The 16,109-nt window shown below is 38.5% G+C and overlaps 1 protein-coding gene across 1 annotated transcript in view; it reads left to right on the top strand.

The window, feature by feature from the left end:
- The window catches only part of LOC126201669 (cytoplasmic tRNA 2-thiolation protein 1), a 44,661-nt gene that overhangs the window by 3,158 nt on the left and 25,394 nt on the right, over positions 1-16,109 (top strand). Inside the window, exons 2-5 of the mRNA XM_049936803.1 lie at positions 4,490-4,721; positions 6,123-6,241; positions 7,613-7,801; positions 7,902-8,106. Coding sequence (XP_049792760.1) covers positions 4,490-4,721; positions 6,123-6,241; positions 7,613-7,801; positions 7,902-8,106 — 745 coding nt within the window. The remainder of the gene's footprint in view (positions 1-4,489; positions 4,722-6,122; positions 6,242-7,612; positions 7,802-7,901; positions 8,107-16,109) is intronic.

Genomic DNA, 16,109 nt, shown 5'->3' with positions numbered 1-16,109 from the left:
GTCTGTCCCCCCCCTCCCCGCTGATGGATGAGGGCTCTCCTCCTGCTCCTTTGCCCACACCCACTTTGGGAGCAATGACTCCCCACCCACTGGGGACACCAATCCCCAACCTCCAGCCAGAGACACATCACCCTCATCTGGCTTCTCACACCCAGAAGGATTGCCTTGAGACACTCCCCTCCATGGTTTCTGTAGCTGTGTAACTGGATACCAGCCAGTGATTGAAGGAACCACAGGCTGCTGGTCATAGTGCTTCATGTTCTTCTTCAGTCCTTGGATTAGATTCAGGGAAGTCATTCAAACTCACTAAGGATAATTAAGGCAAAAATAAGTATTCCAAGATGAAGGAAATTCCTGTGGCCCCAACACTGCCAGATCTCACATGTTCTGATTCTGTGACCATAGCAACAATCCCGGTGGCCCCTAAGGCTCCAGATCACATCACACATTTCTCAGATCCTATGTGTGTTGATCATATCACCTCTCAACTGGTGGCAGCAGGGAAGCCTGGGACATAACCTGCCTCTTTGGCCTTCACGCCCTCACAGTATACTGACAGCAAGATTCCCCAGTGGAATTGTAGCAATTTTTTCCCCCATCTGTCTTAGGTGCGACATCTCTTAAGCTCCTCCCCTGCTCTCTGCATTGCCGTTCAGGAAACTTGGTTTCCAGCAACATGAACCCCTGCCCTTCGTAGCTATCAGGGATGTTTTAAGAATCATGCCGATTACGCCATGCTGTTGGGTGTTGGACTCTATATACAGCAAACTTGTGCCTCTTGTACATTTTTGGACATTGTGGTTATTAGGGTAAGGCAAATTCAGGATTTTACCATCTGTAATGTTTATCTCCCTCCCAATGGTCGATTGCCTTAGAAAATATTGTCTGCATTGGTTTCTCAGCTCCCCCAATCTTTCCTATCTTGGGTGACTTCACATCATCCACTTTTGATGAAATCGTTGACTGAATACTACACTGTTCCAATTTGCACCTAAAGTAGCACTAGCGTAACTGCATTCCAAGTGCTGATGGCAATACCTTACTCTTCCCAATTGTCACCACATTAGATAGCTCCATAACAGACCTGCAACTGAAAAACATGTTTTGATGTTCAATCACTTAATGCTGTCAAAAAACTGTAAAGTGCACAGTGTCACTTATTGTGGACCTCGTGTGTGTACTGTTGCTTGACACCGGATATGTGCTCAGGTGTGTATCTTTAAGTAGTTGTAGTCAAATACCATTATTAATTTCATTTTGTTGGCTGTGGCTTCCAAATTTTACTAAACCTTTATGGCATTGCACTTTGTTTGTACCTCAACACAATGAAAAAATTAGTTAGCAATTCGAAGACACACACAGACATCTTTCGGTGAAGGTAGAGTTAGGTTTAACATACATAGGCTTTGAAGTACAAGGTGTGGTGTACATCCCCCTGTGCCAGTTATTAGGGTTTCTTTCCATTCAGTTCACGTGTGGGGCCATGGAATGTTTGTTTAAATGCCCTTATGCATGCTGTAATTAATCTAATCTTGGCCTCAGGATCCCTAAGTGAGCAGTACATAGGTATTGTAGTACATTCCTAGAGTCATCATTTAAACCTAGTTCTTTAAACTTAGGCTTTCTTGGAATTCTTTGTGGCTATCTTCAAGAGTCTGCCAATCCAGTTTCTTCAGTATCCCTGTTGCACTCTCCCACAGGTCAAACTAACTTGTGACCATTCATGCTGCCCTTCTCTGTATATCTTCAGTATCCCCTATTAGTCCTATTTGTTATGGGTCCCACATAGTTGTGCAACATTCTAGGATGGATCACACAAGAGATTTGCAAGCAATCTCCTTTGTAGACAGATTGCATTTCCTCATATTCTACCAATAAATCTGTCTATCACCTGCTTTACCTGTTATTGAGCCTATGTGATCATTCCATTTCACATCCCTATAAAATGTTACATCCAGGTATTTGTATGAATTGGGTGGTTCCAGCTATGACTCATTGGTGTTACACTCGTAGGATTCTGTGTTTCTTCGATTTGTGAAGTTGACAATTTTACATATGTAAGCATTTAAAGTAAGTTGCCAGTCTTTGCAACATTTTGAAATCTTATCAGGATCTGACTGAATATTTATGTGGCTTCTTTCAGTCAGCAGTTCATTATACAATGAAGAGCCAAAGAATCTGGTATACATGCCTGATATCGTGTAGGGCCCCATGAGCACACAGAAGTGCCACAACATGATGTGGCATGGACTCAACTAATGTCTGAAGTAGTGCTGAAGGGAACTGACACCATGAATCCTCCAGGGCTGTCCATAAATCCGTAGGAGTATGAAGGGGTGGAGATCTCCTCTAAACAGCACGTTGCAAGGCAACCCAGATATGCTCCATAATGTTAATGTCTGGGGAGTTTGCTGAATGGCAGAAGTGTTTAAACTCAGAAGATTCTTCCTGGAGCCACTCTGTAGCAATTCTGGAAGTGTGGGGAGTCACATTGTCCTGCTGGAATTGCCCAAGTCTGTCGGAATGCAAAATGGACATGAATGGATGCAGGTGATCAGACAGGATGCTTACGTACATGTCACATGTCAGAGTCATATCTAGATTTATCAGGTGTCCCATATCACTCCAAACTGCACACGCCCTACACCATTACAGAGCCTCCACTGGCTTGAACAGTCCCCTGCTGACATGCATGGCCCATCAATTCATGAGGTTGTCTCTATACCTGTACATGTCCACTTGCTCAATACAATTTGAAATGAGACTCGTCTGCCCAGCCAATGTGTTGCCAGTCATCAACAGTCCAATGCTGGTGTTGACAGGCCCACGCGAGATGTAAAGCTTTGTGTCGTGCAGTCATTAAGGGTACACGAGTAGGCCTTCAGCTCTGACAGCCCATATTGATGATATTTCGTTGAATGTTTTGCATGCTGACACTTATTGATGGCCCAGCATTGAAGTCTGCAGCAATTTTTAGAAGGGTTAAATGTCTGTCATGTTGAACGATTCTCTTCAGTCATCGTTGATCCTGTTGTTGCATGATCTTTTTTTGACAGCAGCGATGTCAGAGATTTGATGTTTTACCGGATTCCTGATATTCACTGTACATTCATGAAATTGTCGTAGTGGAAAATCCCCAATTCATTGCTATCTCGGAGATGCTGTGTCCCATCGCTCATGAGCAGACTATAACACCACTTTCAAACTCACTCAGATCTTGATAACGTGCCATTATAGCAGCAGTAACCAATCAGACAACTGTGCCAGACACTTGCTGTCATACAGAGGCATTGCCGTATTCTGCCTTTCCCATCCTTGAAATAATCCAAGCTTGTGAGCCAACTCTAATGATCTTGTTGTTGATGGGATGTTAAATCCTAATCTTCCTTCCTTCAAGTAAATTCTTTTTCACATTAAACACACCAGACTTAAATTTAGAAAGCCTGCATGGAATCTCAACCATTTCCACCAGCCCTGCTCTTTGGCAGTCAGAAGAGTGCTGGAGATCTAATTGGACACAGTTTTCTGGACAAAGTGCAGCAAGTCAGATTGACCCAACAATACCACCTACAGGCATGTAGCTGCCAAGAAAAATCTAGAATTGCTTTAACCACAGCAGAACCAGGTGTGCAGAATGAAAATCCATTTCTTTATTAGTGGGAGATTGTACACAACCCTGAATGTGATTGTGGCATAGGGGAGCAAACATAGGTCACATTATTTGTGAATGCCCTGTAAGAAGATTTTGAGGAGACTGGAACAACTTCATAAAGACTCCTCCAAAGATTATTGTGTCGTTAAGCACCGTGGACATAGGGCTAAGATGTAACCATGAAATTAATGTTATTTCTAAAAGTTCACTTGCTATAATTTTATGAGTTTGTTAATAGTTTTTATGCTTGTTTTATATCTTATTTTTCTGTTTTACACATCACAATTTTCTGCCGTTTTGCCGTACACTAAATAAATAAATAACAACTGTGTGTTCACTTGTAATGAAGCACAACCTCATTTGTAAAGAATGGGATAGGAAATCAGCCATATTCTTCCCAAATTTTCACTTCATTTGATGACAGTTCACTGGCTGAGCTTAGTGTAGCACTGAATTTTCGGGCCACAGAAGAGAGAGTCCAACTGGGTCTAATGAATTATACAGTAAGATGTCGATGAGTTAATATAAGCATAAGTTAATACCTTAACTTAATGATTGTATCCACAGTGAATGTTTAGCAAGTTTACTTCATGGTATATACATTAGTTTCACATTTATTTTTGGAAAATGCTGCCAACAGCAATATCAGTGTTGATGGTTTAGATGATGGCAATGATGAGTGGACCATGTAACCGATTAGTAACTTGTTGATATCTGTTTATAATGAATTTGTCATATTATTTATGCATATGTTTCCTTTTTTTATGTTCAGAAGGCTCTTCCTCACTTCTCAGCTTTTATCACCAAAAATATCAATAATTTGTTTTCTTTTTGCAGAGGCCAAAAACAGGTGATGCCCTCTGCAAAGATTGTTTCTTTTGGGCGTTTGAGACAGAAGTTCACAACACTATTATCAATGGCCACCTCTTCAAACCTGGGCAGTTAGTAGCGGTGGCAGCCTCAGGTGGCAAAGACTCTACAGTACTTGCATATATTCTCAAGATCCTTAATGAACGACATAACTATGGGCTGAATTTGGTCTTGCTATCAGTAGATGAAGGAATCACAGGTAAGTGATGATTTGTTTGGATACTTGCTAACTTGTTATTGTTAACAGTTCAGTAAAAACTCTATGCTCCAGCACAGAAACTGTTGTGTTCATTGTGAGTTAGTATGATCAACAACATGAGGATCCGGGAAGCAATGGAACCACTGCATTAAAGAAACTTAATGTGTATCCATAAGACATATGCCTGTTATTCAAAAGATGCCATGAGATATCTCCATTGGCAAAAGATTCCAGATTAGTGTCCCTTCAGTTCTCCAGGATGGGACTGCCAAGGAGGAGATAACCAAGAGGAAAAGATTGACTAACAAGAATGAATAAAGAAAACCTAGCTGAAAACAGCAATGTTATAGAGTGTAAGCAAAGCAGTTCAGAAACCAAAGGCAAGAGTCATGCATTTTGAATGTAGCAAGAGTTGAAAATATTGGTGCTATATGACAATCATCACTCATATTCCATAATACCTACCACAGTAACAATAATACTATCCATCTTAAGAGTTGGTATTACACAGAGAGGAGTCGGGTATTCAGCCATAAACATTTAATAGCCTACGCAGTGATGTGAAGAATCTAATACATAATAAAATATTTCTTTTATCTTTGTTTTATGAAGTGAGTACCCACATTTTAATGTTCAGGTTTTTAATCTGTAATTTTCTGATGGTACTTCCACCTCATTCTGATTTATTACATTTCAGGAAAGTGTGTACGTTTGTGCTCTTAGTATAATTCATTCATTTTACTTCTTTGGCTCACTTTGGAATATACAAAGTGTTGTTGAGCTCCAGTGTCTACCAGTAAATCACAAAAATCTGACCACTTGGATGTTTAAGTAGTCACATTTTGTCGCTGGTGCCAGACTTTCAGCTTAAAACTGCTTGTTTTATTTACTTAACAGGTGAGACACTAGAATTTCAGCTGTTATCAATCTTCTCCCACTTTCATAATCATGTTAAAGAAATCAATGAATTTAGTCCTGTAGAACAGAAACCATGCAAAGGAAGCTTTGGTAAATAGATAAATATAGTGTGGCTCAAAACCTAATACACATTCTTCCTCTTCAGATTTTTGTGCGTTTTCACATTCTCATTTTTAAAAAAAGTCTGTGTTTGGGCTAGGAACAAAATCCCAAATCTCTCTCATCAGTTAGTCACATTACTCAATCTGCAATACAGGCAGACCTATGCATGTTTTTGATTTTATTATACATTTATGAGAGTGATGTGTTCACATCCGTTTGCACACTTAAAAATAAGCAAAACTGGCGAGTAATACTTGATAAAGTATTCATTTAAATTAAGAACTGGGTGGAAATGGTGATGTACTACAAAAAAATATGTGATAAGTTTGGGCTGTGTTGCATTTAACAAATTTTTAATTAACAATTAATTTGTTGCCTTAGGTTATCGTGATGATAGTTTGGAAACAGTGAAGAGGAACAGAGATGAGTATGAGATGCCTCTGAAAATTTTGTCATATGAAGAACTGTATGGTTGGAGCATGGATGCCATAGTGAAACAGGTTGGTTTAGATTTTTGGTATTCATTACTTGATAAATTGATTCATTTCTTTTTGGTGACTGTGGTGGTCTTACCAGGTAGAGCACCAGGCTCCAGCCCTCATTCCAGCCCCTCCAGGTCACCCCCAGGTTCATTCAGCCTGCTATCAAATGAGTAACAGGGATCTAGTAAATTACAGATTTCTCTTAAAAGAAATTTTTTATGGTGAATCAGTATACTATCAAAATCAACATTGTACCAAGAAGCTGCTGAATAGGAAATTTTAATGAAATATCACCTCAATAAAAATTTGAGTATTTAGTGTAAATATGTTGTAGTTACTACCAGTATATCATGAGAAAAAAAAATAGCTGTCTATGTAGTTAAATTGTAGCAATTGAATTCATTTCACTTTGCTACATTTCATATCCCACCACCGACAGCAGTGTACTATCCAGTCTAAAAATGTCCATTGCGCATAGTTCATCCTGTATTGTACAGAAGGTAAATTTGTCACAAACCAATATAATTTATATAGCAAGTGACCAGACAGTTCATCCATGTCTGATGATGATACAACGATTTGAGATGTGTATGTAACAGATTAAAGCAATGTGATGGATCCAGATGCTTCTTTCACTTGTAAAATGCTACCAATTGAGCAATCACTACATGTCTAGCAGCCTGACTCAGAGCTGTAATTTGCCAGCACCTTTCTCATGCTGTTCTAAGCTCTGTGAAAGACTTCAGTAAGATACAGGAAACTAAACTTCTAGGAGAAAGGATTGTAAAGCAATGGAAGTGCTAGATGAAGTTGCCCTACACTAAATATTTTATGTACATGCACATTGGTGCCCACAGCTCTGAAACTGCAATAACTTTCCACTGTTCAGTTTATAAGCTTGAGAGACAAATGGGAACATCACACATTTCTCTAGAATACTATTGTTCTTCCATCCTAGACGGTGTCCACAAGAGAATTTGGAAGCTGGATGTGATACACTCAAGTACTGAGATGGGCTGTCAGTTGTGCAAGGATTTACCTACAAAAAGCAAAGATAGGGATTCAAGTGTGTGTTTGATGCACACTTTCAGGAAACTGAAAGAACCACTGAAGCACATCCTCCACAGCATAGAGAAAGTTTCATTTTTCGTAGTTTGTTCATATCTGTTTTTAATCTGTCAGAAGTATTATCCCATATTCATGAAAATGTGAAACAAATAAATCTAACCCATCATTGATAAATAGTATCTAAATGATTCTTATCTGCAAGTGATTAAGGCTGATTACATGGATAACAAACCAGTGGAAAACCATAATTGTAAAATCTGTTTAAATAGTGTAACAGCTCAATAACCTGTATTTCTTTGTTTTTTTGCTGACGTTTTACAGATAGGAAAGAAAAATAATTGCACGTTCTGTGGTGTCTTCAGGCGCCAGGCACTAGACAGAGGGGCAGCAATGCTTGGCGTTGACTGTGTTGCTACGGGGCATAATGCGGATGACATTGCAGAAACAGTACTTATGAATATTCTACGAGGAGACATTGCACGGCTTCAGAGATGCACTGCAATCATTACGGTAAGCTTCTTTTAACTGTATAGTTCTTCTCAGCAGTTGTTCAAACATAGTGTCCTGTAATTAAACAACATGTATGATATATACGTTTCACATGTTCCAGGCAAACGAAGACGCAATTCCTCGCTGCAAACCTTTGAAATACGCATATGAAAAAGAAATTGTGATGTATGCGTATTTCAAACGATTACATTATTTCTCCACTGAATGTGTGTATTCACCAAATGCGTATCGTGGCTATGCCAGAACTTTCTTGAAAGATCTGGAGAAGGTTAGACCGTCTGTAATAATGGATATAATACACTCAGGTGAGAAAGTTTCCATTAAAACAATGACACATTCATTTTTTGGAATGAGAGCTCTATGTGCTTTTTCCAGGTATTAACAGACCAGTCAGTTGAATCAACATTTTCAAACACTGTTACTCTCTTGACTCGTAACAGTCTTATGAGACACTGTGGGACTTGCATGAGTAACACTATTGCTGTCATTCACAAAAATCTTGAACATTTCTTCCACACACCCATCTCACAGCTATGTGACTACAGGGAACAAAGTAATGAGTATACACTACCTTTGTGAGAGATGCTGTTCATCATCATCATCATCATCACCAGTACTAACAAACACCAGTAGGGATTGATAGTTGATATGCAGGCACATGAACAGCCAACTGCTGTCTGAGCAGTTAAAAGTGTGCACTGATATACAGAAAGCTGGTAGGTACTAAGGTGGAGAAATGAATCTCACAGCAAAAATATTAATAGTATAAGTCCCGTTACCGACCCACTGGTAATGTTTTCTCATTTTCGGCATCCACAGATAGCTCTGACAGTTGGTTGTGAAATATGTACCATTGATCACAGTTGTAAATAAACGAAAGTCACTCCAACACACCTCTTTTGGCTATAATTTCTTATTTTGCAATGCTCCTAAGGCCGGTATTACACTATCAAAGAAGTTTGATGGTGTAATAGGGCACTTTTTCAAATCTTGTCTGTTTTCAAATAAATTTGATCAGATCTAGGGCCTCACTGTAGATTTGTTCATAAAAGTCGCTTGTCTTCTGTTCACTGCAATGTGACATGTTACCACGTGGAGCGCAAGCATCACTGCAGCGTTATGTCATCTGTAGTGTGTTTATGAACATGGCCAGTAAATACAATTGGTGTGTACCGACAACTGCAAAATTAATAGAGATGTATGAAGCTGATGAGGCGCTTTACAATGTGAGGCACCCTGAATAAAAAAAAATGATTAAGAAGATTGGAGACCTAACCTAACCTAATCTAACCCAACCTAACTCTCTCCTGTAGCAAGGAATCAGAGTGTTACAGTGAGCCTGTCTTCTGCACATATAGCAGTTCTTAAGTGAGTATTGCACTTTGTGATGTGAGGATACACTTCACTGAGCAAATACTGAAATGTATGCTCATCCATTATTAAGTAATTTATGTATGACTGGACGTCCTCCACTACAAGCTCATGTAACAAGGTTTGTTGAATGCTTGTATTGTCTCATCATAAAACAGACGGCTTCAACCGTTATGTTTCCTTTTTTCCCCCTGTTTCTCTTCCACATGTGCACACTGTGCAATTGTGCTACATGCAACTGCTGTGGCTAATAACAAGTTGTTGTTGTCAGCCATCTTGAACTTTGATGAAAAATATGATGACAGTGTATTACCCCTTTTTAGCGCCACACCAAAGATCTTTGTCAAATAAATTTGACAAATATTTGATGAAATCTTTGACAAAGAAATTTGATAGTGTAATACTAGCCTAACACACTTGATTGGGTGGCATCATCAACAATTCAGAGAAACATTGAAAGATTAGTAAAAAATTTTTCGTAAACATTGCAGCTCCATGAAGGAAGTGTGTGAATATTATGTGACACTTTATTCAGAGCTTTATATAACTTACAAATTATTTGAATTACAGAGCTATGTGTTGGGTGCCTGTATTTGGGAGTGTCTTCTGAATGGCCATTTTAATTTTATGCATAAACAACTGTACAGAAATGATAAATGTTGTGCACTGTCTGATAAAAAGTATCCAGCCACCTATTAGTGGACATTAGTATGGGGTGTGTCCATCCTTTGCGGCTTGAACCCTGCTGGTGACACTTTCAGTGACGTGTCGAAATGTCTGTGGCAGAGTAGCAACCTATTCTTCCTGAAGAGCCAACGCCAGAGAAGATAGTGATGTTGGATTCTGGGATCTGGAGCAAATTCTGTCTTCCAACTCATCCCAGTGGTGTTTCATTGTATTCAAATTGGGACTCTGGGTTAGCCTGTCTGTTTCCACAAAGTATTGCCACACAGATTCCCCTTTGTGATGGGTGCATTGTTATTTTCTCTGAACTGTTACTCTATTGTACACAGTACACAACAGTGTAAAATGTTTCTTATCCTTTTGCATTTAGCATTTTCTTAATCACAATTGGGGGACCACATTCTAGCCATGGAAAATACCCCCATACTGTACACCACCTCCCCCATTTCTTCTGTTAGCACTACACATGATGCAGGTAGTGCTAAGCGCTCTCCAGGCATTTGCTGAACCTGAACTTTCTCACCAAATTGCCAGGGAATAGTGTGATTCATCACTCTAAATCACTCATTTCCAGTCATCCACCGTCCAGTGGCATACCTCTTTATACCGCCTCAAGTGTTGCTAAGCCGTGAGTCAAACATTGTCTGGCTTATGAGGAACTGCTCAACCAATGTATCTCATTCTTTTTAAACTCCCTATGCACATTCATCGTGCTAGCTGGATTGCTTGTAACACTTTGGAACTCACAGGTGATTCCTAGTACCAATTTTATGTAATTTTGTAGCAACCATCCTCTGCAATGTGTGATGGTCTCTGTTCATCAGTACACGAGGTCTGCTTGCTTTTGGTTTAGCTTTGGTTGTTCCTTTGTGTTTCCACTTCACAATAAAACCATCAACAGTCAAATTGGTTACCTTTAGAAGAGTTGATGTGTCCCTGATGGATTTATTACTCAGGTGACATCCACTGATTAGTTCACGATAGAAAACAATGACCTCTCCTGACTGACCCATTCTGCTGTTACTGCTTTTCTACTGGCAAAACAATACTCCCAGCTTCTGTTTGCACTGGCGGGTTCACCTCTTGTGACATCTAGTTATCAGTTCTGCATTATATAGGGGTTTACATATACTTTTGATCTGATAGTGTACATCATTCTTTGGTAGCAGTAGATGTGGGAGAGATCAGTATGCTTCATTAGTGCCAAATTGTTCCATAATCACTACAAGGAGATTGAATAGAGCAGTTGTTTATATTTGACCATCCTCAGTGACTATAGGTGTTAAAAAGAAATATTAACAAAGATAGCAAAATATTGCTTAGGAAATATAACAGGAAACAGATTATCTGAGCAGTCAGTATCAAACATGGATTTCTAGAGATGGAGGTATGGAACATCAGTGGATAAAATTCAAAAGTACTGTGCAGTACACTTTATACATGTATGTGCGGAGTGAAATTGCCAAAATTTATTTGTGAACAACAATAAAAACACTCATTACTCAATAACCATTCACATTATCATAAAAATTGTGGTCAAGCATTAACAGTGCGCCATGTATTATTGTCGTGTCCCCGCTTCAGTCAATCTCGTGTTGTCCTCTCCCTGCCATCTACTTTACCGGATATTTTAGCTGATGACGTTCGAGCAGCTGCTCGTGTTCTTCGTTTTATAACTTTGACTGGCTTGTCCAAAGACATCTAACTCTTTTACTTATTTTATCTGCATCTTTGTAAGGACTTTCTGGTGTCCCCCCCCCTCCCCTTGAGTTTTATTAGATTCTATGTGCTCTAACAATTGTGACTGGGCGCTAATGACCTCAGTAGTTGAGCGCCCTTAAACCCCCCCCCCCCCCCCAAAAAAAAAAAAAAAAAAAAAAAAAAAAAAAAAAATCACAAAAATTACAACAATTAAAAAGTCAAGAGTGATGAGGTGCTTCTGAGTGCTGCATAGCCATATAAAAGTGCTTGATTCACTAATACCAGCATATATCAGTAAAGATGCATCTCCAGGTGCTTACATCTTCTCATTCTATTTACTCAACTACAACTTTTTCACTGCCTTGCTATCCTGGCCAATCAATGACCTCAAACAATTAACTAATTTGCCTTGCACTGGCCCTCTTATAGACAAACAACAGATATGAATTATTTTTGTATTGTTATAATTTCAAGTTATCTTTATTTACAATACAAACTTGTAAGTGTGACTAAGTATTCAGCATGAACAAATAAAAAAATTGAAATACATGTATACTGACGTAAAAAATCACAACACCAAAAAATAATCAATGTACTGTAATGAAATTTTATGAATACATTTGTCTGAGTGACATATTTAAGTAATTAGCAGTGGAAGATCATAGGTTAATGTAAATGCGAGATAAGCCATTGCAAATGTGAAATACTGGTACATTAATAACTGATGTACTACTAAAATGTTGAATGCCAGCATGCAAATGTGCATGCATTGTGTTGTACAGGTGTTGGATGTCAGTTTGTGGGTGGAGTTCCATGCCTGTTGCACTTCATCGGTCAGTACAAGGATGGTTAATACTGTTTGTGGTTGATACTGGAGTTATTGTCCAATGATGTCTGATATGTGCTTGATTGAAGACAGATTTGGTGATCAAGCAAACCAAGACATGTTGGCACTCTGTAGAGCATATTGTGGGGGCGTATTATCCTGTTGGAAAACATCCCCAGGAATGCTGTTCATGAATGGTGGCAGCAGATTGGTGTACAGATTTGCAGTCTGGGTGTGTGGGATAACCATGAGAGTGCTCCTGGTGTCATATGAAATCATACCCTAGACCATAACTCAAACTTTTTGTAACAGTTTTTTGGCCCACTGTGGTGCCAACTGCTGCTCAGATTGCTGCTGCAGATGCAGTACCATGTGCCAGAGCCATATGGCGAACACTATGGTCTTACTTCTTGCCACATGGCCATTTGGAACCTGATCTCCTGGTGACCGTGCATTCTCATTACCACCACTGCCAGGAAGGCTGTAAAATGGATACATTCCTGCCAAGTCTTTCTGCAATACCGTAGAAGGCACATCTAGCTTCTCGTAACTGTTACATGACCTTGTTAAAACTTAGTGAGGTGTTGATAATGGCATCTTGGTATTCATGACTAACATCAACTCATCATGCCCAATATCAAAAGTAGCACACTCACTGCCATTATAGCATTTATTTAAAGCAAACCTGATTTGCATCTGCATAGTGGTGCCACTAGTGCCATTCTTACGCGACTGGCACAAAATTTGCATAGACATCATCTTTCAGATGCAGATAGGTATCGTCTTTCAGATGTAAAAACTTACCTTTGTCACACAACTGCTTCTTTGTGTCCCGATTTTTTTCTATCAATGTATTTGTTAAGTATAAAATTTTCCTTTACCATATTTTGTTCAATGTTTAATTTCAACAGCTGGTATCAAAAGATACAAATTTTAGTAAGATAAGTTAAATATTTTAATTTTCTTCAATTACAGAACTTTCCACACTAAAGTTTTATTAGTTTGCACAAATAACTGTCTTTAAAATTGTACTGAAGGCTGTGCTAAATGTTTACAGTTTGAACATTCAGATATGTTATTTCATGATGTTTTCCAGAAATGTCCACTAAAACGTTCTATGTATTTGATACAAATATCTCATTACATGAATACAAATTTTCATCTTCCCAGATTTAAAACTATGAGATGGAATAGAATTAATATATGTGACAGACGTAAAAATAATCATAAAATATACATCATCACAATAAAAATTATAATGTATCATGTACTTCACTAGACACATGTATCACCTACTCCTATACTTGAAAATCTGGGGCTGTTACATTACAGTAATCATAACAGTCCTGCTCTAGTTTTTGTAGAATAAGTTGATAGGGACCTAAAGTAACTTTCACCTTCCAATATTTGCCTAAACTGGAAAACAAATTTTATTTTCCCATCAGAACTTAAATTTCCAACTTGTAATGCAGTTTCTTTGATATGTATTTGACTACTATATGTGTGAGTATGTTGCAAGCGTGTCTTGACTATGGATAGTGATACAGCTTAACAATCTGTTTTTATATTGTGGTAAGGTATTGCTGCAATGGCTCCATGTTCTCTCAGTGATGTAGAACCCTTTTACACAGAACCGCCAAGCTTTAGAAAGTCCGTAATACAGACCATATTTTTTTCACCTTGCATTATATCCAGAACTTATAAAATAGAGCCAGAATATTTTATAAACTCTGTAATTTGCTCAAACTTAGTGTCTGTTACTATATTCTTTCTAAAGCTAATGCTCTGTATAACTGCATAGACATATCTCACATGAAATAAATATGTGTCATTGCATTGTGCAAATCATTCCATAGTGTAATATCACACCTACTCAAAGTTTGTCGTAAAACACTTTCTGGTTTTTTGGATGACTGTACACACACTAAGTAAAGTAACTAAGTGTTACTGACTGAGAACCCTGCTCCCCCAGAGAGAGGTTAATCCACCAAATGGGAAAGGTTTCCTTTCTGCATGCACATCACCATCTTTCCTTCACTGAATGTGAATGTTTTGTCTCAGTTGCAGATATTCAGTGTGTGTGTGTGTGTGTGTGTGTGTGTGTGTGTTTGTTTTATAGTGTTATATTTTTGTTTTTGATTAGATGAGAGAGAAGGGAAAGGGTAAAACCCTGTGCTGTCAGCTTACTCCTCAAGAAGAATACCAACAGTGCCACTGTACTTAACTTAGGGTAATGGAGCAAAGTTTTGTTATCCCCTCACTGGCCTAATACTAGTGATGAAAAATTATTCCACTGGTATGATTTGAACCAGATACCTGCAAGTGGAGCAACATGACACAGATGTTAGTGACATGGTTACAGAAGCAAGTTGTAAAAAGGCGCTGGCAAGTGGTGTCAGTTTGAGGTGCATCGGTGTTTGCCAAGAAAGCATTTTTATGTTACATTTGTTACACTGTAGAACACATTAATAAATTATTTATCAAACAGAAACTGCACTGAGTCACAGGAATAAACACTTCGAGGTTCACTGATGACATTGTAATACTGTCAGAGAAAGCAAAGGACATGGAAGAGCAGCTGAATGGAATGGGCAGTGTCTTGAAAGGAGGATATAAGATGAACATCAACAAATGCAAAACGAGGATAATGGAATGTAGTCGAATTAAATCGGGTGATGCTGAGGGAATTAGATTAGGAAATGAGGCGCTTAAAGTAGTAAATGAGTTTTGCTATTTGGGGGGCAAAATAACTGATGATAGTCGAAGTAGAGAGGATATAAAATGTAGACTGGCAATGGGAAGGAAAGTGTTTCTGAAGAAGAGAACTTTGTTAACATCGAGTTTAGATTTAAGTGTCAGGAAGTCGTTTCTGAAAGTATTTGTATGGAGTGTAGCCATGTATGGAAGTGAAACATGGACAATAAATAGTTTGGACAAGAAGAGAATAGAAGCTTTTGAAATGTGGTGCTACAGAAGAATGCTGTAGATTAGATGGGTAGATCACATAACTAATGAGGAGGTATTGAATAGGATTGGGGAGAAGAGAAATTTGTGGCAAATCTTGACTATGAGAAGGGATCGCTTGGTAGGACATATTCTGAGGTATCAAGGGATCACCAATTTAGTATTGGAGGGCAGCATGGAGGGTAAAAATCGTAGAGGGAGACCAAGAGATGAATACACTAAACAGATTCAGAAGGATGTAGGTTGCAGTTGGTACTGGAAGATAATGAAGCTTGCACAGGATAGAGTAGCATGGAGACTTGCATCAAACCAGTTTCTGGACTGAAGACAACAAATAACAAACAAGTATTTGTATTGACAGGGAGCAATAATCCTGTTATCAGTGAATAATTTATTTGTGAGCAACATATTTTTAATTATTTATTTATTTGAAAGATTATCTGTATACGTAGAAATTTATTCAAGTAATACTCATCGCTGGTGCTGAGCAGGGAAGGGATGGGAAGTCACTACAGAGGCAAAGAGAGCTTTGTCACAGATTTTAGAGAGTTTGATCTTATTGCCAAACAATAGTAGAACAAAATGAAATTTAGTATAAGGAGAAAAGAAAGAGAATCATTCAGTGAATTTTAAAGTAAAATTTACCAGCCTTCTGAGGAAGAATCTTAAAAAGTTTTGGTCTTACTTGACATCAAAAAATGGATCAAAATTATATATCCAATCAGTCAGTAATTATACTAACTTTGGAATGGAAAATGACAG

Source organism: Schistocerca nitens, chromosome 1 (genome assembly GCF_023898315.1).
Source record: "Schistocerca nitens isolate TAMUIC-IGC-003100 chromosome 1, iqSchNite1.1, whole genome shotgun sequence".
In the NCBI taxonomy this organism is placed as follows: domain Eukaryota; kingdom Metazoa; phylum Arthropoda; class Insecta; order Orthoptera; family Acrididae; genus Schistocerca; species Schistocerca nitens.
The sequence above is the reverse complement of the archived record's forward strand: the minus strand, read 5'-3'. Positions and strand labels throughout refer to the sequence as shown.